This window comes from Gymnodraco acuticeps, unplaced genomic scaffold (genome assembly GCF_902827175.1).
Source record: "Gymnodraco acuticeps unplaced genomic scaffold, fGymAcu1.1, whole genome shotgun sequence".
Classification (NCBI taxonomy): domain Eukaryota; kingdom Metazoa; phylum Chordata; class Actinopteri; order Perciformes; family Bathydraconidae; genus Gymnodraco; species Gymnodraco acuticeps.
Window position 1 is genome coordinate 2068382 of NW_022991219.1, and position 25050 is coordinate 2093431.

The 25050-nt window shown below is 44.3% G+C and overlaps 1 protein-coding gene across 3 annotated transcripts in view; it reads left to right on the forward strand.

Moving 5' to 3' along the window:
* The window catches only part of LOC117561565 (lysyl oxidase homolog 4-like), a 29180-nt gene that overhangs the window by 147 nt on the left and 3983 nt on the right, over positions 1-25050 (forward strand). Inside the window, exons 2-12 of one of the 3 annotated variants that reach the window (XM_034239058.1) lie at positions 862-1124; positions 1869-2497; positions 3120-3331; positions 17049-17087; positions 17191-17398; positions 19863-20043; positions 21870-22024; positions 22433-22600; positions 23112-23274; positions 23570-23813; positions 24613-24728. In XM_034239058.1, the coding sequence (XP_034094949.1) occupies positions 863-1124; positions 1869-2497; positions 3120-3331; positions 17049-17087; positions 17191-17398; positions 19863-20043; positions 21870-22024; positions 22433-22600; positions 23112-23274; positions 23570-23813; positions 24613-24728 (2377 nt within the window). In that variant the 5' untranslated portion in view covers position 862. Of the gene's footprint in view, positions 1-861; positions 1125-1868; positions 2498-3119; positions 3332-17048; positions 17088-17190; positions 17399-18117; positions 18172-19012; positions 19118-19862; positions 20044-21869; positions 22025-22432; positions 22601-23111; positions 23275-23569; positions 23814-24612; positions 24729-25050 lie in introns of those variants that run through there. The other 2 variants (XM_034239059.1, XM_034239060.1) reach the window with 2 other exon arrangements.

Below are 25050 nucleotides of genomic sequence, written 5' to 3' on the forward strand. Positions count from 1 at the left end.
AACTCTACTTAAACTGAATTATAAAATATGTTATCCCTGCACCTGCATGAACTCACCCACGCCTCATCCCTCCTTTAACAACCTTAATTATGCCCTTTCGCTTGCATCAACTTATATTTGCTCAGGCTCGCTGCATTTAGTTTGAATGAAAGCAGAATGTCATTGAGCCCTGGCTGGATGAATTACTATAAGGAGTTTTTCATCTTCAAAATCTATTCTCTTCTTGCTTCTTATTTCACCAGTTTCTTCCCATCTATTATAAATAGGGTTTTATAGGGTTGTTCCAAGGTTAAATGAATCATTGCTCATTAACCAAAATATCTCTCAAAGACCTGCTGCGTTATTTATGTGTGAGAACATTTTTATGACTGTGTTTATTTGCATTTGTGTCTGTTGGCTAAATGCATGCAACTAAGGTTGAGGGTTTGCGGAAAGCCAAAGTTTCCGTTGGCTGGACTGAGAGGCTACTTTTAGCTTTGGTTATTACTCCCTTTGCCCTGACTGGTTCAGACTGAGTGCTAAGCTTCCACTATGTTTCTCAAGTCCCTGACTGTCCTTTAAATGACTGATTATTGAAAAAGATAAAAACATCTATCAATCTTTCATTTTACAGCACAATGTCCCATTAGGGTTAGACGAGAAGTTTTAAATTATATGTTTAGTCAGAGTATGGAATGTGAGTTCCATGGCTTTGTGTGATTTTTGGGATTTTTGTGGTAACGTGTGCATATATATTTAGGAGCTCCTGCTTTACATACATCTACTCTGTTTTCTGTTTTACTTCTCTTTACCTCACATCACACCGCTTCCATTTTCATTCCCATGAGGAGGTCTCATCTCTTCTTCTGTTTCCCCCTGCAGGATGCTGTGCCTCAGCTTACTGTCCACACTCCTCCTATTGCTCTACCCCCCTGCGCTGTCTGGCCAGGAGGTGCTTGTACGTCTGGCAGGCGCAGGTCGGCGCAATACAAACGAGGGGCGAGTGGAGGTGTTCTACAATGGCACATGGGGCACAGTGTGTGATGACGAGGTGGACCTTAACCTGGCCAATGTGGTGTGCCAACAGCTGGGCTACCAACGCGGCCTGACCTGGGCGCACAGTGCCAAGTTCGGCGAGGGACAAGGTATGTCCACCAAATTGTGTTTCGTTTGGAACACCTTACTATTTTAAGGTCTCCTATCATGCAAAATTCACTTTTTGATGTATTTTATACATAAGTATGTGTCCCCGGTGTGTCAGGGAACTCACAAAGTATCAGAAAACAAAACCATATCGTAAATGTGGGCTGGCTTTACACCCACGGCCCTATCAGAAACTCTCTATCAGAAACAATGCGCGACGTGTTTTGGAGGTAACATGGTCTTTGTTGACATTAGCAAGCATCGCTAACACTCAGAGCTAACCTGTACTGGAGAGAGTATGTATAAAACAGCTGGAAATAAAAAGGAACTCACCTTGTGGTAAACCCGCAAGAGAATAAGCATTTGAGCTCCATACTGTTTCAGAAATAATCCTTGATGTGGTTTTGAACTTGATATGGTATTTAATCACGGCAGCATTTAGCTGAGTATCTCGGTAGAATTCTCCTGCATAAGCTCCCCCCCCCCCCCCCCTCTTTTTTTTTTTTTTTTTTAAAGCTACAGACCCCAGAATCAGCACTTTTCTAACAGGGCTGAAATAGAAGGATACGAGGCATGGCTAGAATGGGTGATGTTTGGTATTTTGAGCTAAATACTTCTTAGAATCTTTTTTTATATATTGTTATATATCTGAGGCCTATAATATATGCCTAAAAATAGTATAATAGGAGACCTTTAAGTTTTTATATATTTAAATTCTCAAACTTACCACCCTTTCTTGCTGCTAGGTCTGATCTGGTTGGACAATGTTCGTTGCACGGGCACAGAGCTCTCCATTGCGGACTGTCCTTCCAATGGTTGGGGCATCAATGACTGCACCCACGCTGAGGACCTGGGGGTCATTTGCAGCCCAGACAGGAGACCTGGCTCCCCCGCCGTCACAGTGGAGGAGGCTCCTTCATCCCCTAGGCGGCAGCCAAACCAGCCAAGACAGAGAAACCCACCACCGCAATCGCAACAGTCAAATCCTCCCCCAGCCCTCATCTCCTCGTCCCCTGGAAGGGGTCATGAGATCGCCCTTCATCGTAACCCTACTTCTTCTCATCGAAGCAACCTCACGCCACAGGAAAATGGCCATGAGATCCAGATCCTGAGAAGGAATCGAGGCGATTCCAGAGCAAACCAACAAGCCATGCCACAAGGGCACGAGCTGCCTTCGCGTCTGATAAACGGCCAATCCTACAGGCAGAGACAGGAGACAGAGAGGAACAGTCCCGCAGCCGTGAGAGGAGGAGCAGAGAGCCAGGCTCAGCCCCAGCCGAGGAATGTCAGACAGCAGCAGCTCAGTGGGAACCATGTCGAACCAGAGCCTGTTTATCCTGACGTTGGACTGGAGACTGATGTGCACTACACACAGGTAAAATCACACTGACAAACACACAAAGCCTCAAGTACACGGCAAATAATTAGTCCAATCGAGCTTTTCTTCAGACTCCCATAGATGAATGTCTTTTGTGGAGCCACAGGCCAGAGGATATGTTTAATTAGAGACAAACTTAAAACCAGAACTTTTCCAGATCCAGCTCTTTCGCAGCGTTTAGTTCAGGACTCAACCACCAGAAGCTCAACAGCCCCTCTCTTCAAACATGCAAGAAACTCCGACCAGAGGAAATTGCAAGACATTTATCACTTGTGTTTGGCATTCTTTCCTTTTGAACTTGCAGAGTTGACACTTTCCTGACCATTTTGTAATCATCGTGACACTTTAAGCAAATTCAGTTTTTCTGTTGGTTTCCTTCCTGCTGGCTGTTATGTGGATGATTAGAGACCGTGATGATTAAAGATGTAGCATGTCAACTTATGTTATTCTTTCCTCGATTGCAGATATTTCAAACACATTTTTGTTTGAATAAAGATTACGTCATGTTTGCTAACTGTTATAATTTGTCAGAGAGTTTATCCTGTGGCGGACTTTATTCAGGATTAACAGTGCTATACTCAACTCTTTATCATCATTAAAGAATGATTTCTAATTGCAGGGATCTGAAAGGGTTCACTTAGAGGAGGCCCGTCTTCGGCCTGTGCTGGCCAAAAACCATGGTAATCTGGTGACGGAAGGAGTGTTGGAAGTGAAGCATGCTGGGAGGTGGCGTCATGTGTGTAACCAGGGCTGGGACCTCAGCAGCAGCCGTGTCGTCTGTGGCATGTTAGGATTCCCTGCGGCAGAAGCGTTTGACCAGAACGCCTACAGGTGAGAGTGTGGACACAGCAAAGTGACTGAGGAGGAGGGAGGCAGAAAAAGTGTGTGCGTGTGTGTGTTATGAAAGGGATGGAAAAGTGCGGTGGACTACACATCCCTTCACGGATTAGGCGGCCCCGTGCCTGGATTGCTGTTCCTTCCCCCTGTAGTAGAGGTTAACCTCAACTGCTGTCATTAGAACAACCACACTGGCACGACATGTCCACTGTGGCATTAGCCGAACACGGCCTGTCTGCCCATTGGCTGAGGAGGCCCCTGCACAGACCTTTAAAATAGTCTTAGACAGTATGTTATTAATGTCAGATCCAGACGAAAAGATTATCATCATCATCATCATCATCATCATCATCATCATCATGGTGTGTGTCTTTACTTGAACCCTCCCTTACATGGTTTCTAATCTCATATAATTAAGAAACCTTCAGATAAAACTGTGTGCAGCAGCACTTTCCAAAGCAGGAAGGCAGACTGAAAACGAACTCCTATTCAACCTAAGTGTAAATACAAACTGTGCCTTTTGGATAGAGAGTCTGAGGGAAAATAGCAGGCTTGTTTAGAGGTGGCAGAGATGCCACTAATATCAGCTTTGGAGTATCAATCTTTCTGTAAGATCATTAATAACATTTATATTTCACGTACAGGATGTCACTGTATCTAATAGTTTTAAGATTCAAGCTTCATTCAAAATATTAGCATTAAAATTATTGTTATTAATTACATTAATACAAGCTAGTACAGAGGCTAGTTAGGGAAAACTTCAGGTTTCTATTTGTTGTAAATTATCATAACTCTTGTATGTCCCTGAAACATAAATTGTCTGCCTTTAGCCATCAATACCCGCTTTAGAAACTACAAAAATCTTCAAAGCCTTTACACATAGCAAACCCCAAACACACACACACACACACACACACACACACACACACACACACACACACACACACACACACACACACACAACACCACACCACAACACACACACACACACCACACACACACACACACACACACACCACACACACACACACACACACCACACACACACACACCCCCCCCCCCCCCCCCCCCCCCAATGTGTGTCCACATGTCTGCCCACAGAGGTCTTTTTATGGCACGGCTAACAGGACCACTGTACTGACCGCTGACCTGCACCAGCTGTCTCGAAATGTTGCCAAAGATTACTCCTTGTGTCCATCTCGGCTGTGCAGAGCTTCTCCTCAGCTGCCCTGTTAACCACACTGACCACAGCTTAGTAATTAATACTCATTGAGTGTGAGAAAATCTAAACCTCAGAAATTCGATCAAATAGGTGATTCCATTTGGTCAAGAAGACTTTTCGGGTCCAAGGTGGTTAGCATGTTCCCGGTGCAAACTTTTAAATATGGACAACGATACTGAAAAACATCTTGGGGTGGAGAAACATCATATTACTGTGCCAAGAATTTGACCAGTGGTTTGTGTAAAGAGTGGACCAGGCAGGAGAATGTTGTTTTGTTTTTTTGTCTACCTCCTCCCTTCGATGTTGGAGACGACTGGAGCAGCTATGTTTGTTCGACAGTAAACATCAAAGATGGGGAGTAAGTTTGACTTTTTTGTTTGTTATCCATTTAGACACAAAGCCATGGTTCTTGGGATGCCAATGTCTGTCATCCATTCCTCTAGTTTGGTCAACATTTTCAAAAACATGGGATAGATGACCATGACATTTTTGCATTATTGGTCCTCAGTGAATAATGCAGTTTGGTCACTGCCTGACTTTTACTTCAGCATCACAATGAGGTTAACAATTCTGTTTTTTAGGTTGAACAACGTTTGGATAGATTGATAAAGTTTGATGCAGACATTCATGGTACCCAGAGGATCAAACCTCATAACTTTGATGATCCCAGACTCTTCTTTTAGCTCCACCAGCAGGTCAAAGGTTTCACTTATGCAGTGGATAATCTCCATTCCTCTCGATTGGGAAGGCTCAACATTTATTACAGACATTTATAGTTCAAACACAAGGAATTGTTGGTGATCACCTGACCTTTCATTTGTGTTTTTTAGTGAAATGTCTCGACACCTACAGGACAGATTGCTATGATATTTTTTACAAACATGAATGTCCTATTCAGAGCTCATTTTGATAACTTGTACAACCCTTAACCTTTCATCTAGGGCCACCATCAGGTCAATATTTGAAAGTGTCCAATAATCTGGTTTATGACCGAGTAAGGAGTTTGGATCAAAGCACTGCTGTGCCCAGAGTTATTTTGATATTTATCCAAGGAAGATATGATGTGATAACAGTCACATCCTGTCTTGCTGGTGTTACCCACTTTGCTGTCAATGGTCCATGCCTGCTTTTCTCTGGGTTTGTGTCCACAGCTATAATTATGGTTTGAGAGATGCTAGAATATTCTCTGCTCTTAACTGAAGCTGCTGTAAACCCTGTGCTGTGTCAGCACTTCCCTCTCAGACCATGTGGTTGTTTCCTTTTTTATTTTTTTTGTGTGACTGCATTTGTCTCAGCCTGTTAAGTTGCTCAGCGCCTTTTTACAGCTGCTTAAATACTCCTCTACTTTGCTGTGCTTACAAAAGGCAAGCATTAAAGCCAATTTCAAGCTCCCTTGTTTCATCACATCCATACTCTCTTTGAGGCTGACAGTAACTTCAGTTATTCTAATTTGTGTGAACCCACGGCTCCTTCAGCCCTCCCAACCGTCTCTCCAATAAAATGACATTCCCATACAATGAAACTGCACTCCCAAATGTATTACAGTCGCAGCTTGAAGCACATGGTTAATGTTGAAATTAAAACAACAGCGGTCTCCAGGGTGACAGGTCTGTGCTTAGTTTAGCTACCTATCCACTACCCCAACTCACGCTTCATAGACTATTAGAGTAGCTTTAAAATTTGTGATTTGTTAAAGACTAACATAATCCAGGAGAAAATTTCCTTCAAAACATAATAGAAAATGCAGTTATATTTCACACAGGCTCCGCCCTCTACTGGACTCTATGGGTACTACTCTCTATCATGCTGTGCGTGCTTTCACCTACTGAGTTTTCGTAAAAGTAGCCGGCCAATCGGGGCGAGCCTACCTGAATGCACGCGCAGGCCCACAGTATATGAAGGCGGCTACACCCGCCGCCCACTATCCTTTTTCTCTTCAGACGAGCTGACAACCGAAGAGTTAAACAAACGAAGATTAGAAGGAAAAATGGACTCACCATTACTGGAAGTTCGGCCATGCACCTGCCCTGGTTTGATCGCGGGTGCCGGTCTCCACCACCTCTGCTTAGAGTGTTTGGGGGACCAGGATATGGCCGAGGCGGTGCCATTCACGTCGCTATTCCAGCGGGGCGGATAGCTCCGTTTGCGGGCACTTCCGGGTCCGGTCCATGGAGGTCCACCGCCCTAGGTGATGACCATGGCGGCGGAGCGCAAGTGCTCCCAGCGGGCAGCAGGCTGGGCAGGGAGCTGAAAACAGCTCTACCACGGTACCGCGTGACAAGGCGACTGCAAATAAACACGGGTGTGTTGGGCATCTCGCTCATTGCTGGAGATGCCCCCACCTCACCAGTCGCGGTTTTTGCAGGGGGTCAGGAGGCAGCGCCCAATAGTGCACGCCTCCGCCCCACAGTGGAACCTGCCGTTGGTGCTCGAGGCTCTGGTCACAGAACCATTTGAGCCCCTGGAGCTCTCCTCCCTGAAAGCACTGTCATGGAAGACAGCATTGCTACTTGCCTTGACTTCGGCCAAAAGAGTATCCGAGCTGACCGCTCTGTCGGTGCACCCAAGCTGCCTTTTGATCCGGGGTGACCGTAGCGGGGCGACACTCAGACCGAACCCCTCCTTTACTCCTAAGAGCCTAAGGAGTTCGTTCAGGTCAAGGGCTATTCAGTTAAGTGGCTTTAATCTTCCACCCCATATTGAGGCCAGGGAGGCTAAATTGCACCTCCTCTGCCCAGTGCGTGCGCTAGCATGTTATGTAGAGCGCACGGCTGCCATTAGACGCACTGAACAGCTGTTTGTGTGCTTTGGGGATGGTGTGGCTAGAAAAGCTCTCTCCAAGAAGCGCCTAACAGGATGGCTATGCGGGTGCATTACACATGCCTATGGACGGGCGGGGAGAGCCCTCCCCACTGGGGTCCGTGCGCATTCTACACGGGCTGTGTCAAACAGCCTTATTCAGCAGCGTGAGTGTAGAAGATATATGCACGTCGGCGTCTTGGTCTACGCCAGGCTCCTTCCTCACTATTGTCCATGCCCACTCTACACGGAGCGTGTGTGAGTGTGGGGGACGTGGTGCACTTATGTTTCCCCATGCTCCTGAGGGACCTGGAGAACATGGTGCGCAGTAGGCTCCAGACGGAGTCTCCGCACAGATCTTTTCCATGCACACTCTACACGAGGTAAGCGTGTGTGAGTGTGCCTTATCCAAATTGCGGCCCCAACTTCTCTACGGTTACAACCGGATGGGAGGAAGTGGGGATGCAATGGATGTTAGCCAAAAGCCGGTCAGGGACGGTGTGGTGGGTCGATGTTGTTGGATGACAGGGCGTGTATACATCGGGGCTCCGCCCACTGTACCCATAGAGTCCAGTAGAGGGCGGAGCCTGTGTGAAATATAACAGGGGGTTACGTATTGTAACCCTAGTTATATAAGCACAGGCGGAGCCCTCTACCTGGGGGCCCTGTCTTTCCTAGTCCGCTCGCTGAAGAGTGTATAGGATAGTGGGCGGCGGGTGTAGCCGCCTTTATATACTGTGGGCCTGCGCGCGCATTCAGGTAGGCTCGCCCCGATTGGCCGGCTACGTTTACGAAAACTCAGTAGGTGAAAGCACGCACAGCATGATAGAGAGTAGTACCCATAGAGTCCAGTAGAGGGCTCCGCCTGTGCTTATATAACTAGGGTTACAATACGTAACCCCCTGTTTTGTTGTATGGGAACATGCTTTTAAGGAGACCATAATGCCCCTTCTCAGTTAAGGCCTTTTTATGCCTTTGTTGCAATTGAGCTGAAAAGCCAAAATTCATGGAAAGAAAATAATTATGACCCCTTTGAGTTTTGGTTCATTGGAGGTTGATGGGACAGTCTAAAGCAGGGGTGGGCAAACGTTTTGGCTCGGGGGCCACTATGAGTTTTAAAATTTGACAGACGGGCCGGGCCAGTAGCAGATCGGTGAAAAAATATTTAGCTGTCCACTCCTCATTATACACTCGGCACTCAATGTTGACTTTTCTTTTCTTTGATCCACTCATTGTTACAGATGCAGGTTCAGAGGTGAATTATTGCGTCCTTGCGTCATCGTTTACGTCAGGACGTAACTGTTTACGTCAGGACGTAACTGTTTACGTCAGGACGTAACTGTTTACGTGCCTTCTTATGACCCACACAGCGTTTTACGTCGCTGATTTTCTCCGCAACACCGCTCACAACATCAATAGAGGACTGCGTCTGGTAGTTTTTAATTATACGAAGTCAGATTAAATTAAAGAACTACTTCTCCAACCTTATACCTTTCTCCAGAGTGCCGTGGTGCATTGTTTATTAATGTGGTTCAGCTGCATTACTGCCCGCTGCTGCAGTGCTTCTCGTCTACCGGAGTTTATTCTCCCGTTAACTCGCGGCAGCGGCCGCTGTAAAGTTTTCATTGCAGCTGATAAATATCTCCCATCGCCATAAGTGACTGTGTTTTAGTCTGAAAGCTGTTTGGCATCACAACGCTGTTATGAACGTTTCTCTGGCATTCTACAGGTGATGTTAGCATAGCAACCGAAGCTAATCAGACTATATTGACCAGGGCCGTTTCTAGCTATTTGGGGGCCCTATGCAAGATGCTGTTTGGGGGCCCTATTTTGTCAAACTAAATTGGGAGGATTACAAAGCCTTTAAGATGATCTGTGGAGATGCATTAATCTGTTACACTTTAAGAGGAAAACAGGCTAAATTAACGAAAACCTCTCTTAAATTCAAATTGAACATCTCAAGTTGACCCAAGCAATTGAAACTTACAGAAAATGATATTAAAAAAAGGTAAACAATGAGGCTCCTCTATGTCAATAAATGAAAGAGATGCAGCATTTTCTCAAAAATGTTTACTTTAAATGTTTCCTCCTCCTCAAAACTTCTGCTTCCTTGCTTTTTTAGAAGCAAAGTCATCAATAATGTCATCATATGACAGCTGCTTGCCAATCTCATGGTTGATGCTGATTATGGCAAGACCAGTGAGGCGATCCTGTCCCATACATGACCTCAGGTAGGTTTTGATGAGCTTCAGCTTTGAGAAGCTCCTCTCTGCTGAGGCCAGTCACAGGAAGAGTGCAGGCGATTCGCAGGGCAATCCACAGATTGGGATACAGTTCATTCAGGGTTTTTTTGTGGATGAAAGAGAGGAGCTCCAGTGCAGTCATTTCACATGTAGGCAGGCTTGGCAGATTGGTCATTTCCAGAGCCAGCTCCTTTCCATCAATGTCACCTCCATCTCCAGTGCTTAATGTGCTGCAGAGCTTGTCACACTGGTTGCACAATTCCACACCATCCAGTTTTTTGAAGTTGAGCAGCACTCCAAATCTGGCTCTCACTTTACCCAGAGTTTCAAATCTATCCTTTAAGGATTCAATAGTCGTGTCAACAACTACATTGAAGAATGTCGTTTCTAGCCTCTTCATGGCATCTGCAATAGGCTCGTCTGGGGCTTCATAGGCAAAGTGTTTCTTTGTGCTTCTCAGTCTCTTCTCTTTCAGCACAGCCTCCACATTAATTTCCTCACACATGTCTTTAGCAGTGGCCTGAGCTGCAGCAAAGCCAGTGTCTCTATATCTAGTCAGAAACATGTTTGCCTTTGTAAGGAGGTCAACTACCACATCAAGCTGCATTGCGGCAGACTGCAGGAGCTTGCTAACATTGGTGAAGAATGTCATACCATACCACTGTGCAAATGAGGAAGCGGTATGACCCAACCTCTTCTGCCAAACTCTGTGCTTCAACCTTGGTCAGGGGATCTGTCACTTTGTCCCTGACCTCCAACAATGCCTCCCTTATGTTAGGGGCCTGGTACCGCACTGCCTCTATGCTGTTGACACGGCTCTCCCACCGTGTGTCACTCCAAGACTTAAGTGCAATAGTCAGATGTTCCTTTAGGATTGCCCATCTTTGTGGGGCTGCTGAGAAAAGGGTGTACAGGTTCTGTACATTACAAAAGTAGCTGATGGCATCTGTCGACGCTTTTGCTGCATCAGCCACCACCAAGTTCAATGAATGTGACACACATGGAACATAAAGTGCACGTGGATTTTTCTGGAGCAGCCTTGCTTGAACCCCTCTGTTCCTCCCCTTCATGTTGGCACCATTATCGTATGATTGACCTCTGCAATCATCAAATGGAATATTAAGCTCCTTAAGCCTGTTCAAAATCAAAGATGACAAACCAAGACCTGTTGTTTCGGAAGCCACAAGAAATCCTAGAAAGTGTTCCTTGATTGTGGGCGCTTCGTCCATTATGACAGTCCTTATGATGACAGTCCTTATGATGACTGACATCTGCTCTTGGTGGCTTACGTCAGGGGTACAATCCAAAATGATTGAATAATAGTTGGACTGTTTAATCTCAGTCACCATTGTGTCCAACATTTTCCCACTGATTGAAGCAATCAGTTAATTTTGCATCAGATTTCCAAGATAGCTGGAATGACTGAACTGGCCACTCTCCACACGCTCAATGTGCTGCTTCATGACAGGATCAAATTTAGCTCGAAGCTCCACCTCTTTTAAGAAGTTTCCATTATGTTGCTGGTATAATGTGTTCGCTGAACCTCTCAATGCAAGATTTCTCTCAGCCAAAGATTGCATTATAGAGATCAGGCGGGTTAGGACATCTCTCCAGCGCCTCTTCTCAGCCTCTAAAAGTGTCCTTTCAGCTTGGTCTATGGTCTTTCCGGTTTGTAGACGCTGTTCAAAATCTTTCCAGGTTGCCATGAGGGTTGTGTGCTCTGGACTACTTTCGTGACTTTTCAGAAGCATGCCTATGCTGCTCCAGTTTGATAGTCCCTCTGTTATTAATTTGTAGTCCTTCCTTGAAAATAACTTGCAGCAAAAGCAGTAAAGGGCATCGTTTTTTCTTGAGTAGATAAGCCAGGTCCGCTTTATCTTTTCCCCATTCACTAATGTTCTGTGGAAATAATGATGGTGAAAGCTCCTACCATCTTCTCTTGGAAAAGTGAATTGTTTATCAACCTGAAAAGGCCCTCTACCTACTAAATCGGTCCTAAAGGAATCGGGTAGAACTGATGGCCAATCAGCTGGATCTATTGGTGGACCAAAAGCTGGCTGCTCTGCTTGTAAGTCTGCAGGAGGAGCAGATTTACCTGTGGCTCAGGACGTGATGAGGAGGATGGACCTGCATGTGGCTCAGGAGGTGATGAGGAGGATGGACCTGCATGTGGCTCAGGAGGTGATGAGGAGGATGGACCTGCTTGTGGCTCAGGAGGTGATGAGAAGGATGGACCTGCATGTGGCTCAGGAGGTGATGAGGAGGATGGACCTGCTTGTGGCTCAGGAGGTGATGAGGAGGATGGACCTGCTTGTGGCTCAGGAGGTGATGAGGAGGATGGACCTGCTTGTGGCTCAGGAGGTGATGAGAAGGATGGACCTGCTTGTGGCTCAGGAGGTGATGAGAAGGATGGACCTGCATGTGGCTCAGGAGGTGATGAGGAGGATGGACCTGCTTGTGGCTCAGGAGGTGATGAGAAGGATGGACCTGCTTGTGGCTCACGAGGTGATGAGGAGGATGGACCTGCATGTGGCTCAGGAGGTGAGGAGGATGAGGAGGATGAGGAGGATGGACCTGCATGTGGCTCAGGAGGTGATGAGAAGGATGGACCTGCTTGTGGCTCAGGAGGTGATGAGGAGGATGGACCTACATGTGGCTCAGGAGGTGATGAGGAGGATGAGGAAGATGAGGAGGAGGATGAGGAGGATGGACCTGCATGTGGCTCAGGAGGTGATGAGGAGGATGAGGAGGATGGACCTGCATGTGGCTCAGGAGGTGATGAGGAGGATGGACCTGCATGTGGCTCAGGAGGTGATGAGGAGGATGGACCTGCATGTGGCTCAGGAGGTGATGAGGAGGATGAGGAGGATGGACCTGCTTGTGGCTCAGGACGTGATGAGGAGGATGGACCTGCTTGTGGCTCAGGAGGTGATGAGGAGGATGAGGAGGATGGACCTGCTTGTGGCTCAGGAGGTGATGAGGAGGATGAGGAGGATGGACCTGCTTGTGGCTCAGGAGGTGATGAGGAGGATGAGGAGGATGGACCTGCTTGTGGCTCAGGAGGTGATGAGGAGGATGGACCTGCTTGTGGCTCAGGACGTGATGAGGAGGATGAGGAGGATGGACCTGCTTGTGGCTCAGGAGGTGATGAGGATGGACCTGCTTGTGGCTCAGGACGTGATGAGGAGGATGAGGAGGATGGACCTGCTTGTGGCTCAGGAGGTGATGAGGATGGACCTGCTTGTGGCTCAGGAGGTGATGAGGAGGATGGACCTGCTTGTGGCTCAGGACGTGATGAGGAGGATGGACCTGCTTGTGGCTCAGGACGTGATGAGGAGGATGAGGAGGATGGACCTGCAGCATCTGGCTCTGCTTGCACAAAGTACTTGAGAATTGTCCCTGCAAAGACAACACTCCTTAAATTAGCAAGCAAACGTTGTTGTTGTTTATTTTTAAACAGTCATCATACAAACATTAATCATAAACATATCACAATGTAAACTTATACAACAGTAATTAGTGACTGAAAAGGCTTTGGCAAAAAGCTTATATATGAATATCCTATATTCTTATAATTAAATCGAAAACAAAACAAATACATTATTCACATTTGTATCCCCCAAAAAAGCAATACAAACAATTTCTTGAAAACCAAAAAAAAGGTACATTTTTAAATGTACATTAGCTTTGTTCCATAATTTAACCCCAACAATAGATCAATATTATATTGATTTCTTTATTAGCTTTTTGAAAAATAAACGTACAGATACCTCTTGAATCCTATTAACTTTCCATTACATTACATTTAGCTGATGCTTTTATCCAAAGCAACTTACAATAAGTGCATTCGACCAAGAAGATACAACCTTGAAGAAAACAGAATCATATAAGTACATCAGGTTTCATAGAGCCAAAATATTTCAAGTGCTACTCAACTGGCTTTAGATAAGCCAGTCCTTTATTAGTATATAAGTGCTTTGTTAGCAATTTTATTGCTCGAAGTGGAGTCGAAAGAGATGAGTTTTCCTCTCTTGAAAAACAGACTGGGAGTGATTTTGACTTAGCCCCTTTTGACAGTCCATTTTGCATGACAATTTTATTTGAGCCTTTTCGTAAAGCAAACACTGTATTAAAGTGGGTTTATTCGCCTACAAAATACAAACAATCCTAGCCAACTAGCTCTTATCAATTAAGCTGAAGCTAACGGAGATAGCGGAGCTAGCTGAGGCTAGCGCAGCTAGCATGACTTGCTCAAAAGTAGCAAACTTGCTCAAACATTGGCTAACATTATAGATACTCCCTCCACCCCACAAGTGAATTTACACCATGAACAAATGCCTTACCCTTATTCTCATCATGTGAGCGTTTTTCTTCTTCAGCTTTCTTCTTTTTTCTGAACCAGAGGGATATGTCCGTTTTGAAGCCATGATTATCCCATTACGCTCGCTACTCTACTGACGTGCCGCGGCTGAATCTGAACTTTCAGCTCGGGGCCCCCTAGTGGCCGCCGGGGCCCTATGCAACCGCATAGTCCGCATATAGGAAGAAACGGCCCTGATCTTGACTACTTGTTGCTATCATATTGTGGCATAAGCCGTTTTCTACACGCATATTTTACCGGCGTAGTTTTCGTTATGATTTTACTTGTGATGGCCACATGTAGCCCATGTATTGATTCCATCCGATAGCTGCAATAATACAAAACAACAGGAAAACGTCTGCCTCTTCAAAATGGTCAATAACAGTGAACGGGTGGTTATTAAAGTAATGTCAAATAAACAGAATCACACTAAGCCTGGTTAGTGTTGCCTGACTTTATATAAGTGTTTTTTATAAGTGTGTGGTCGCGTTCTAGTCACTTTGCTCAGCGCTACTGCTTGTTACAACTTGTATTCGCCATGAACTGTTATTGCTCAGGTTAATCTCGCCCCCTCCAATGTAAGCGTGAAATATTTGGTTCTTTGATCTTGCAGGGTTGCCGAGTGGGGCCAGAGAATAGACCAGACTCCAGCAAAGGTCAATTGTGTCTAGAGTGCGCCATCTAGTGGGATCAACTGAAATGCCGGGTATTGCAGGAAAAAGGCTAAATGAATGCGGTCTTTACTATAATTTGGACAATTTTGTACCAATATTCGGCGGGCCGGATTCATATATGGCCCGCGGGCCTTAGTTTGCCCATGCCTGGTCTAAAGGCTGAACTATTGTTGGAACCTCTCTCCTCAGTGAGCCGATTTACTCCAGTCAGGAAGCTTTGCATTCATGCAGTATAATAATAGGTTATTTCTGTTTTCCGCTTACAGTAAGATCCCCTCTCCAGTGTGGCTTATGGTATTGTGTGGTCATAATTGCAAAACACTTGCATCAAGCTGAAGCTCCTGAGCAGTCCGAAAGTGTTCTCCCGGATAAAATGATTCAGCAGTGCTGCACTGCTGCGGTCACAACCTGTTTTCTGTGCCTGAGGGTTGATGCTGTTGTTCACCTCCCTTCCTCACCATCTCCTTAAAAGATGGAGAAGAGCCTCAACCCAGCTCAAACGTGTGTTTCCGACCTGACAAAGAACAAAATCACCACTGTGTTTTTGGCTGTCAGCAGGAAAACTTAAATGTATCTTATGTGAAAACCAAAAGAACATGGTTTTCCTCATACTGTGAAGTTAGGCAATGCACATACAAGTTGTCCAGTTCATAGAGACTTACATCACTTGCTCCTTGTCTCCCAGAATGCATTCATAAGGTTGGGTAACAACGCTGCAGATTTAAAGAGCTGCATTTTTACAGAGGCAAGGCAGAGAAAGTTGATATGTACGTGCATATTTCCATGTCTGGTGTGTGTGAACCAACATGCTACTGCTCAACCGCACAGCAGACACTGCCAAGCAGAGCAGGCAATTATATGGGTAGCACTCCCCCCTCCTCCCCCTTCTCCAAACCATGAACTAACACCCCCTCACAGCCGTCTCTCTCATTTTGATTTAGCACCGAGTTATAAAACATTTAAAATCGTGCAGACACACACAGATAGGCTTATAATTACACACGCAGATAGACACAAGCCAATACACATCGTACTCAGTTCATGGGGTAAAAAGTACAATATTCTTTTCAAATGTTTTTCTTAAAATTGCACTGATCAATGTTTTAATATTACTAGAAACAATACATATGTTTACATTCTGTCTGATAAATCAATGGTCTACATTGATTAAACTCCACCTTTTAACACAGCTGGTGAAGATAGTTGAGCATTTGGCAGCTAAAGAGCTATTTTGTTCCATAAAGCAGATTGTCTGGCTCTGGGTTTATTGTAGGTTTTGTTGAAGGCCCCTCCAGCCCCAAACACACTTCTCATCTAATATTGGTACTTTAATAACTTGTGGATGACCGGTATACTGGGGTTCTACTGGAGAGGAAACATTTCCCGTTTTAGGTTGCCAAATATTTAATTGCATCATGAATCTGGTTATACGGTTAACTTTATATTTGGTGTGGTGACTCATTTAATTCAAGCACATTCATGAAGGGGCGTCAGTCACACTGCACCTGTCTGTGGTCGCACTGGTAGATGAGAGTGGTCAGCTCGAGTGTGTGTGTGTGTGTGTGTGTGTGTGTGTGTGTGTGTGTGTGTGTGTGTGTGTGTGTGTGTGTGTGTGTGTGTGTGTGTGTGTGTGTGTGTGTGTGTGTGTGTCATAGATGGACACTTCCCAGACTCAGTCTGGTTTGTGAATCATCCCTTTTTTATTGACCGTTTGCTTTTTTCTTTAACTTTTCAGGTTTGAGCATGGATTGTGTGCGTGTGCATAGGCATAGGGGTTCCTTATTTGTGTACACATACTGTGTCCCTTTAGAATTTGAGTTTAGTTTAACGTAATATCCATAAAACTAGAGACATAGTTTAGAAAACCCTGTTGGAGTTGGCAGACCTCAATAAGGCTTCTTGAAAGGGACTAATGTATAGTGGCTTATTTATATTTATAGTTTTTCTTTCCACATGGATGCCCCAAACCAGACATTCACTGTAGACATAGACAAACACTGAAACAGAAATACTCATGACTGTAGAAATGAAAGATATATAAAAAGTTATGACAAGTAGGTGGTGGTTTTGGAGGAAAGAAAGGAAGAGTTATGTGATCCGTTATTGTAAATCAGCCTCCCTCTTTCTCCCTCCCTGTTACTAAGACGAGGACTATGTTTATCCAAAGACACACACACCCTTCCCAGCATGTTGTGTCTCTTTCAAAGCCCTCCGTTTGTTTATTTCAGGGTTGATAGACAGAAGGGAAGAGTAGGTACATCAAGAAAGAGAAGAAATGATGATTGAGGAGATGCGAGTGGGCACAGGAGCAGACTGTGGGAGTGTGCAGTTAGTATAGGACAGCTGGTTGTTTAGTCTACTGGATGTAAAGAGGCATACTTGTAACTCCAGTGTGTTGTCTCCCTCTTTTTAGGAAAATCTGGGACTCCAAGATAGCTGATCCATCCTCCAGGTAAAATACACATTAGATTAAAACCCCTATTTTACCATTAGTTATGTGTCAATTCACAAACATACCTGTCTCTTTCCACCAACTTCTTATTTTACCATCCCAGGCTGAGAACATTGATCGGTAAGAAGGCCTACTGGGTGGAGAAGGTGCAGTGTCAGGGTGTGGAGGTCTCTCTGTCTCAGTGTCAGGCCAAGCTGTCCCTCCCCAGGAATAATGTCCCATGCAACAATGGCATGCACACTGTAGTCCGCTGTGTCCCAGGATCCCAGTTCACCCGCTATGGCATAGCGCCTGCACCACCCGCCGTGCTGGTCAGTATGGAGGTGGAAGTTAAAAAAATATAGATAATAAACAAATGTGTTATTAATGAATGGACTAGTTTGAAAATGTAAATTCAATACAATTTCAAAACTACCTGCCTATCTTTCCACTAAATGTAAAGCTGCAATATGGAGGCAGATAGCTTAGCCTAGCATAATTACTGAAAGCAGTCAGCTAACATTAGCATGGCTCTGTCCAAAGTACTTACTTAAAGGGGACCTATCATGCAAAATGCACTCTTGTACGTCTTGTATACATGAATATGTGTCCCCGGTGTGTCAGGGAAGTCACCAAGTGTCAGAAAATACAACCCTCTCTCTTTTCCTCCATACCCAAATCTCTAAAAAAGGGGCTGTAACGGATCTGATACAGACTGATCCAGATTTGAATTATTTCCTACGTCACAAAAGGGGTGCTCCGCTTAGTGGTCAATTCTCCACCTATCAGGGGAATGAGAGGTTGGGCCACGGCCGGCCATTGCCGCTCGAAAGCGCTGGAGACGCTGTAGTACATATGCTAGGCCTGTAAGTGGCGCTGTAGTCTGCCACAAAAACAGCGAAGAAGACTTCCCTCCGCTGTGGCTCTTTTTCTCCCTCCCCGAGGCAAGCGTTTGCGCCTCCTGGTTTAAAACAAATGAATAATGACTCTATATAAATCATATGTAAGGGATAATGTGCAGCGACGCGGTCATTATGGGGAAAAGAACACCGACAGGCTGATCAGGAGCCCGGCGCGAAGCGGAGGGATCTAGATCGGCATGAAGGTGTTATTTTCCCCATAATGATCAAGTCACTGCACATTATCCCGCTTATTACATGGCCACATTCTCAACAAAGTAGCGATATGACTCCCAATATTAATTGAAATGCTTTTATGGATTTAGAAAATGATTTTATTGATTTAAAAAATAGTTGTATTGATTTAAATTGACATGCATCCGCTAAGAAAAATAGTCCGTTGTTACTGTTTGAACTAACGTAGCAACGGCAGGAACTGCTTCGATAGCGTTTTTAAGGAGCTTTTTGATTACAGATTTTAAAAGTAGCACAATTCATTATGTCAAACCTTGGAAAGTATCTAGATATCCCTGCCCTAATGCCAAAATAACTGGCAACTGAATATGTGTCGCCGTTTGATGTCTATGTCTGGACCGCTGCGTTAAAAGGAGGGTTTCTGCCCCATTACTTCTCTTCTTACTTCTATAAGAATAAAACACGGAGGACGGAGATCTCTTTTTCTCCCCCTCTTCTGACAGCCCAGTAGCTGATTTCAAAGCACGCTCCCCTCTCCTACAGGGGGGCGTGGTCAGCTGCAGCTCACAGAATCAGCCCCCTGCAAAAACAGTGATGGAAAGAGCAAATAGAGTGAAATGAGGCATGGCTAAAATGCAGGATCTGTTTGGTATTTTGAAAAAAACAACTATATTTATATACTTTATATAGGTATGGCCCTACAATATATTGTTCAAATATAGCATGATATGTCCCCTTTAAGCAAACTATTTACCATGTCTTATCTTACTTTTTAAACTGTAGAAAATCAGTAACTCATTGTGAAAGTTCAATAATGACTTCAAAAATTAAGTAAGAAAACAACGCAACCATCAACTGGTTAGCTTAAAAGCAGTAAATAGCTAGCCAGTGTTTCATCAGGGTCTCAAAATCTCAAAATCTATGTAACAAGTTAGATAACAAAACTAAACAAAAAAGGTACTACAAAACAACTGAAATGTTTTTTTTAGCTGTGTTATAAGGACGGATCCGAGTTAGCTGTTTTCGGTGTCCAGTCTTTGTGTTAAGATATGCAAACCATCTCATGGCAGTGGTTTCCATGTTTTTAACTAACTATCAGCAAGTACGTTATTTAGCTTATTTCTCAAAACTACTCCTTTAAAAGTAAAAGCTTCTTCTACTTTTCATTTAGCAGTTTATCAAACTATAGGTATTGCAGGATTGGAGACAAACAAAGATGAACTGATGCAGAGGGAGCAGGAAGAGTCTAATGATTAATTAAGGAAATAAGCTTACTATCCAAATCAAGATGTAGGTCCGGCAGGTAGCTGTCAGGTTATTCCGAAGACATTAACAGGAAAAGAACAAGGAACGGCCTGAATGGAGTTGGAAAGTAGCAATCAATGAAAAACTGGAGGGAAAACACACAAAGGCAGGAAGTTACTTGAAATGAATGGTAAGGTAACAAAAGTAAAACAGGAAATACTTCTACGCTGAAATAAAGACCAGAAACAAAAGAAAAACATAATCCAGCAGGTTGGCAGATCAAGAGGCCATTACACCGTGCCAAATAAGTAGACCACATACTATTATCAGGCTGAAATCTAGAAATAAGCAGTTTTATTTTTAAACACTAAGAAAAACATTAGCTGAGTGTAAGATTTCCAGATCATTTCAATAACTTTGATATTTTGCATCTAAACGTACTTTTTTCTCCTTCCAGCCCATGGTGCGTCTGAAGGCGGGGCCCCGTATTGGGGAAGGCCGTGTTGAGGTGCTCAAGGAGGGCAAGTGGGGCACGGTGTGTGACCACCTGTGGGACATTGCTGCAGCCAGCGTGGTCTGCAGAGAGCTGGGCTTCGGGACGGCCAAAGAGGCGCTCAACAGAGCGCAGCTTGGACAGGGTAAGATATGAAGCATAAACATAGCCTCACACAGTGTCCATAAAGTGCACTTTCAAGTCTTTCTGGTGATTCATTTACTCACCATGTCTGGTGAACTCATGGTGTGAGACGTTTGTATGTTTAGATAAGACCATAACTGGGTATTTATTTGTCATCAAAAGGAGTCCCAGCTACATATCTGATAACCACTTTTCTGTTGAATGTTACCGACTTTGAATCAGTGCCTGAATTCATCATGCACTCTGAGCAGGATCAGTGAGCTCAATGAGTTTAGACTAAACACTTCTCAGCCTAAATGTCTGTTGCTAAACGCAGCTATCCAAGAACTATGGGGCTGAGTAGACAAATAAACCCAGAGAAATTGTTTATAGCCTGACTTCTACTTCTGTTGCAGAAGCTCATTGTTGAGGAACTCTACCCATGACCAATTATAAGAGTGTAAACTATGCTATGAGCTCTAGCGACCAAAACAATGGCATGTTTTGATGTCAAAATAAACTTGTTGTACTGTATGTTAAAAGATAGCGCAGCTTTGAAACCAGGATGTCAGGCAATCAGCACTGAACAGGACCAAACATTCAGGAATACTGTGATTACTTTAACTCTGCTTTTGTTGTGGGCATGAGAATATAGCAATTAAATTGTCAGGCAATAATAAAGTCAAACATTTTCCTAGGCATACCTCTGCAGTAACTCTGTAATCACGTTCATTTCCTCCCATTATCCTTCTGCCTAAACGAGCACATAGCATGTCCATAATGGTGGGTGCATTTCCTTCTCTCTGCTTAACTTAATGAACTAATTCATGGAAATTAATTTGAGGTAAATTTAGGGCTCTATTAAAGTAGGTGCTATGGTATAGTTGTGTCTGAATAATGACCATTGTTAAATGTCAAAATTGAGCACTTTAGCATTTTTTGTCTCAGGCCATTAGAGTGCTTCAGGAATGAGTCCAACAACACGGAATTAGTCAACCTTTTCTTGGCCTTTTAGTTTTTTTGAATGGGTTTTTGGTTATGTGCCTGTGGTTAACACAAGCTTAAGAGATTTTAATTCTACATCATAAAATATGTCCGTTAATACCTCAGTTGTTAATTTGTAAGCCTTTATGTCTCTTGAAAAAGGCGTCTGCTAGTAACAGCTTTGTTAAACCAAAGAGGCTTTCTGGGACATAAACATCATCACTTTCGAAAACACTTTTCTGGCTAAAGCTTAGTGTATGGGTCATCGAAGTCATGTGACCAAGATATAGCTTTTTATTTCTGGTGATTGCAATGACGCTTTAAAAATCATAGGTGTTCCGTGATCTTACACAGATACATCATCCCTGCAGAACTGAACACATATAAGGGGTGAATCTGTGTGTTGCAGAAGTGACGTGAATGCTCATTGGAAGCTCACTTATAGGAGAAAAACTTAAAGTTAGACTTGATGACATCATTAGCTATTTAAGGCCAAATTATAGGGCTTTAGCATGGGCCTCACACACCTACGCAAACCTAGATGTGATCAAAGATTTTCCTCTATTTAGCCTTTTAGGTATCTATTTTGGTCTGTAAAGTGTGGCCCTGCTGTGCAGTGTGTAGCGCAGACTGTACGGTAATTTAAACAGAGAACTCCCTGGCTATGCTCAGTTTCAGAGCCACATCAGAGGACCCCATCATGTCTGGGCTTTTAATCCCTCTCTGTGGACATCTGTGGGTACAGAGCCATCAGGTTTATAGTCTTTTATGTACCCTGTGTGTGTGTAGCCTGTCTTCTTGCAAATGGCCGATGGTTGGTGAGACACATGTGAATGAATGAATTCCACGCCCTTTCTCCTGTAGGTACCGGACCCATCCACATGAACAGTGTGCAGTGTACAGGCCGGGAGAAGTCCATTACTGAGTGTACCTACAGAGAGGTGCCTCTCTACACCTGCAAACACACTCAGGATGTAGCGGTGCGCTGCAACGTGCCTAACACTGGCATGCAAGCCTCGGTAAGAAACACACCCTGAGTATTACCACTTCCCCCCACTTTATACCAAAATATAATCAACAAATAATGTATCGTGTATTATTATAATTTGTATTGATCCCTTTTTAAAATTCAGAAACTACCCAGCATGGTTTATATGGTTTACGCTCTTTCCGATTAAAACTATAATTCAAGAATATATTTTATATTATTCTGAAATGGCCATCACTCAGAATTAGTACTTTTAGTACTTTAAGTACATTTCTATTCTAATATTTTTATATCATACTTATGTAAAATATTAAATGCAGACTTTTACTTGTAACAGTGTATTTCTAGAGTGTGGTAATACTGCTTTTGAGTACTTTTGCCACAGTGTTAGCAGTGTTTACAGACTGACAAGAAAACATGTTCTACTCATCACCTTCAGGTGCGTCTGGCAGGAGGCAGAGAGCCATCTGAGGGCCGTGTGGAGGTGCTGATGGAGGTCGGAGGGGTGAAGCGCTGGGGCTCCGTCTGCAGTGAGAACTGGGGCATCAACGAGGCCATGATGGTCTGTCGACAGCTCGGCCTGGGCTTCGCTTCCACTGCTCTTCAGGTAAACAACAGAAATAAACATGTTGATGTTTTTTTTCTTCGACCTCTAAGCGTTTGTTCTCTGTGCTCCTATATTCCATTCTCCCTCCCTCTCTCTCTCTTCCTCTCTCTGCGTCCTGCTGTTTGTGACTGTGCTGTGTTATTACGGAGGCCTGAGGTAATGACAGGCTTCACAAACGTCCACTTCCAGCGCACTGAAAATAAAAGAGGGAAAGTGAGGCCAAGAAAAATCCGGGAGAAATTCACTGAGCAAACAGACTGAAAATAGAACTGAATGGAAAGGGCAGCATGAGTGTGTTTTGATGGGGGCTGCCGGGAACATTTAACAGGCAGTCTTAAAATTGTGTATAAGAGTGTAAAATGTGATAATATGCACTGATAGTTCTTATGGGGTTTCTTTGTTTATAGCAGAGGCTGCTATTTTCTTCCAGCTTTGACCATTTTCTTCCTGTTGTTATTCCAGCAAAGATCTAATGATTGTATGTGTGAATCTCTTCTATGTGTGTGTGCAGGAGACCTGGTACTGGCCTGGCTCTGCAGATGCCGGCGAGGTGATTCTGAGTGGAAGTCACTGCATCGGCAATGAGATGTCCATCCAGCATTGTCGCAGGAACACAAATGTCTACTGTCCCAGAGGAGGAGACGGCAGGGCCGCAGGAGTCACATGTGTAGAAAGTGAGTCTGCTTTTCAGAATGAGTCAAAAGTTTATTAAATTCATCAAGGCCTTTATCTGTTTTTTAACTTGTGTTTGATTCAAGTTAATTCAAGAAATAAAGATAATAATGTTTGAGTTACTGATACATAAATGGTCATTTTGGGGGGAAAGTATTCCTTAAAGGCTGTATCTTTGACAGTCAGCCGTTGAGTCGCATTGTGGATAGAGCAGATGTCAGTTTTTGACAAAGAAGAATGGAGTAAAAGACACAAATATATATGCATTTTCTTTTAACTGTGACCCTCGCCCTGCAGCTGCTCCTGACCTGGTCCTGGATGCTCAGCTGGTCCAGGAGACGGCCTACCTGGAGGACCGCCCCCTCCACCTGCTGACCTGCGCCAATGAGGAGAACTGCCTGTCGTCCTCTGCCGCCCGAATGACCTGGCCCTACGGACATCGCCGCCTGCTGCGCTTCTCCTCCCGCATCATGAACATGGGCCGCGCCGACTTCAGGCCCAAGGCCACCAGAGAGAGCTGGACATGGCACCAGTGTCACAGGTAAGAGTGAAGCTGACATTTACAGATTTAGTTCCAAGCCGCTGTGTTATTTAGAGGAGCTTTTAAGGTTTTCATTTAAACCAAGAGCTGTTCATTTTACAGATGTGACTATGTTGTGATTTTAGCTGCTGCAGGGTTTGGTTGGACATCAAAGGCAACATAACCTCCCCCATGGCACAGGACTGAACACTATTATAAGGTGGCACAAGAAAAAAAGAAGCTAGCAGATGTACAAACATGTAATGACTGCATGAATGGAAATGTAAGATTCAGCAGCAAGAGCAGTGACATTTTGTACTATATATGACCAGACATACGTAAAAGCATGCTATTAAATACAGCAAAAGACAATCTTTCATCCCCTTAAATTATGTTTATAATAAGCATCCTCCTCACCCGGTCAGCTCCTACGCTCAGAGGTGCCTGGCTTCTTATCTCAGCGGTTGTGGTTCTGTCTCAAAGACGAGAGGCACAGCTCTGTGTCTGTCCCCGCCGCAGCCCAATCACAACCTCAACCACCAGCAGACACATGGTTTGACTTTTGGTACCGTCTGTTCTGGGAATGGTTTTGTAATGAGAGCAACACCAAAGCGATATCCCTAAGCCCACTTGTGTGTTTACAATTGTTGCTCGTGTCTGTTTGACGCCTTCACAACAACGTGAAAGGATTTATGGTTGCTCTATTTTTAGATGAAACTCAGGGATTGTTCTCACAGGTTTGTTCTCATAGGTGTAAACCACAACAGCAACACATTAACACTTTTCTTTTTAATCATTTCACCCTGATCCAATTCCTTAGGCATTACCACAGCATTGAGGTGTTCACCCACTATGACCTGCTGACGCTCAACGGGACCAAGGTCGCCGAAGGTCACAAGGCCAGCTTCTGTCTGGAGGACACATACTGCCCTGAAGGTGAGACATAATTACAGGTTAATGTAACTTACTGTAAACCTGCTTCCCAAAGGAAAAGCTGGAAACAAAAGAAACCAGAATCATGACAAACAAGAATACATAAAAGTGAAACGCTGAAATCCAATAATAAGCATTCAAAGTAAGCGACAAGCTGTAGGATCAGAGGCCAAGCCCAAAATCATCTTGGCTTCACAAAGCCCAGGCAAGCTTTATGCAGCTAAGAGCCTTTCTATCCATTGTGCCCAAAAAAGATCTGGTTTTGTAATAATTTTGTTTTAATTTCAGGCTCGCGGTAGAAATTAAAATCCACAGCCACTGGCAG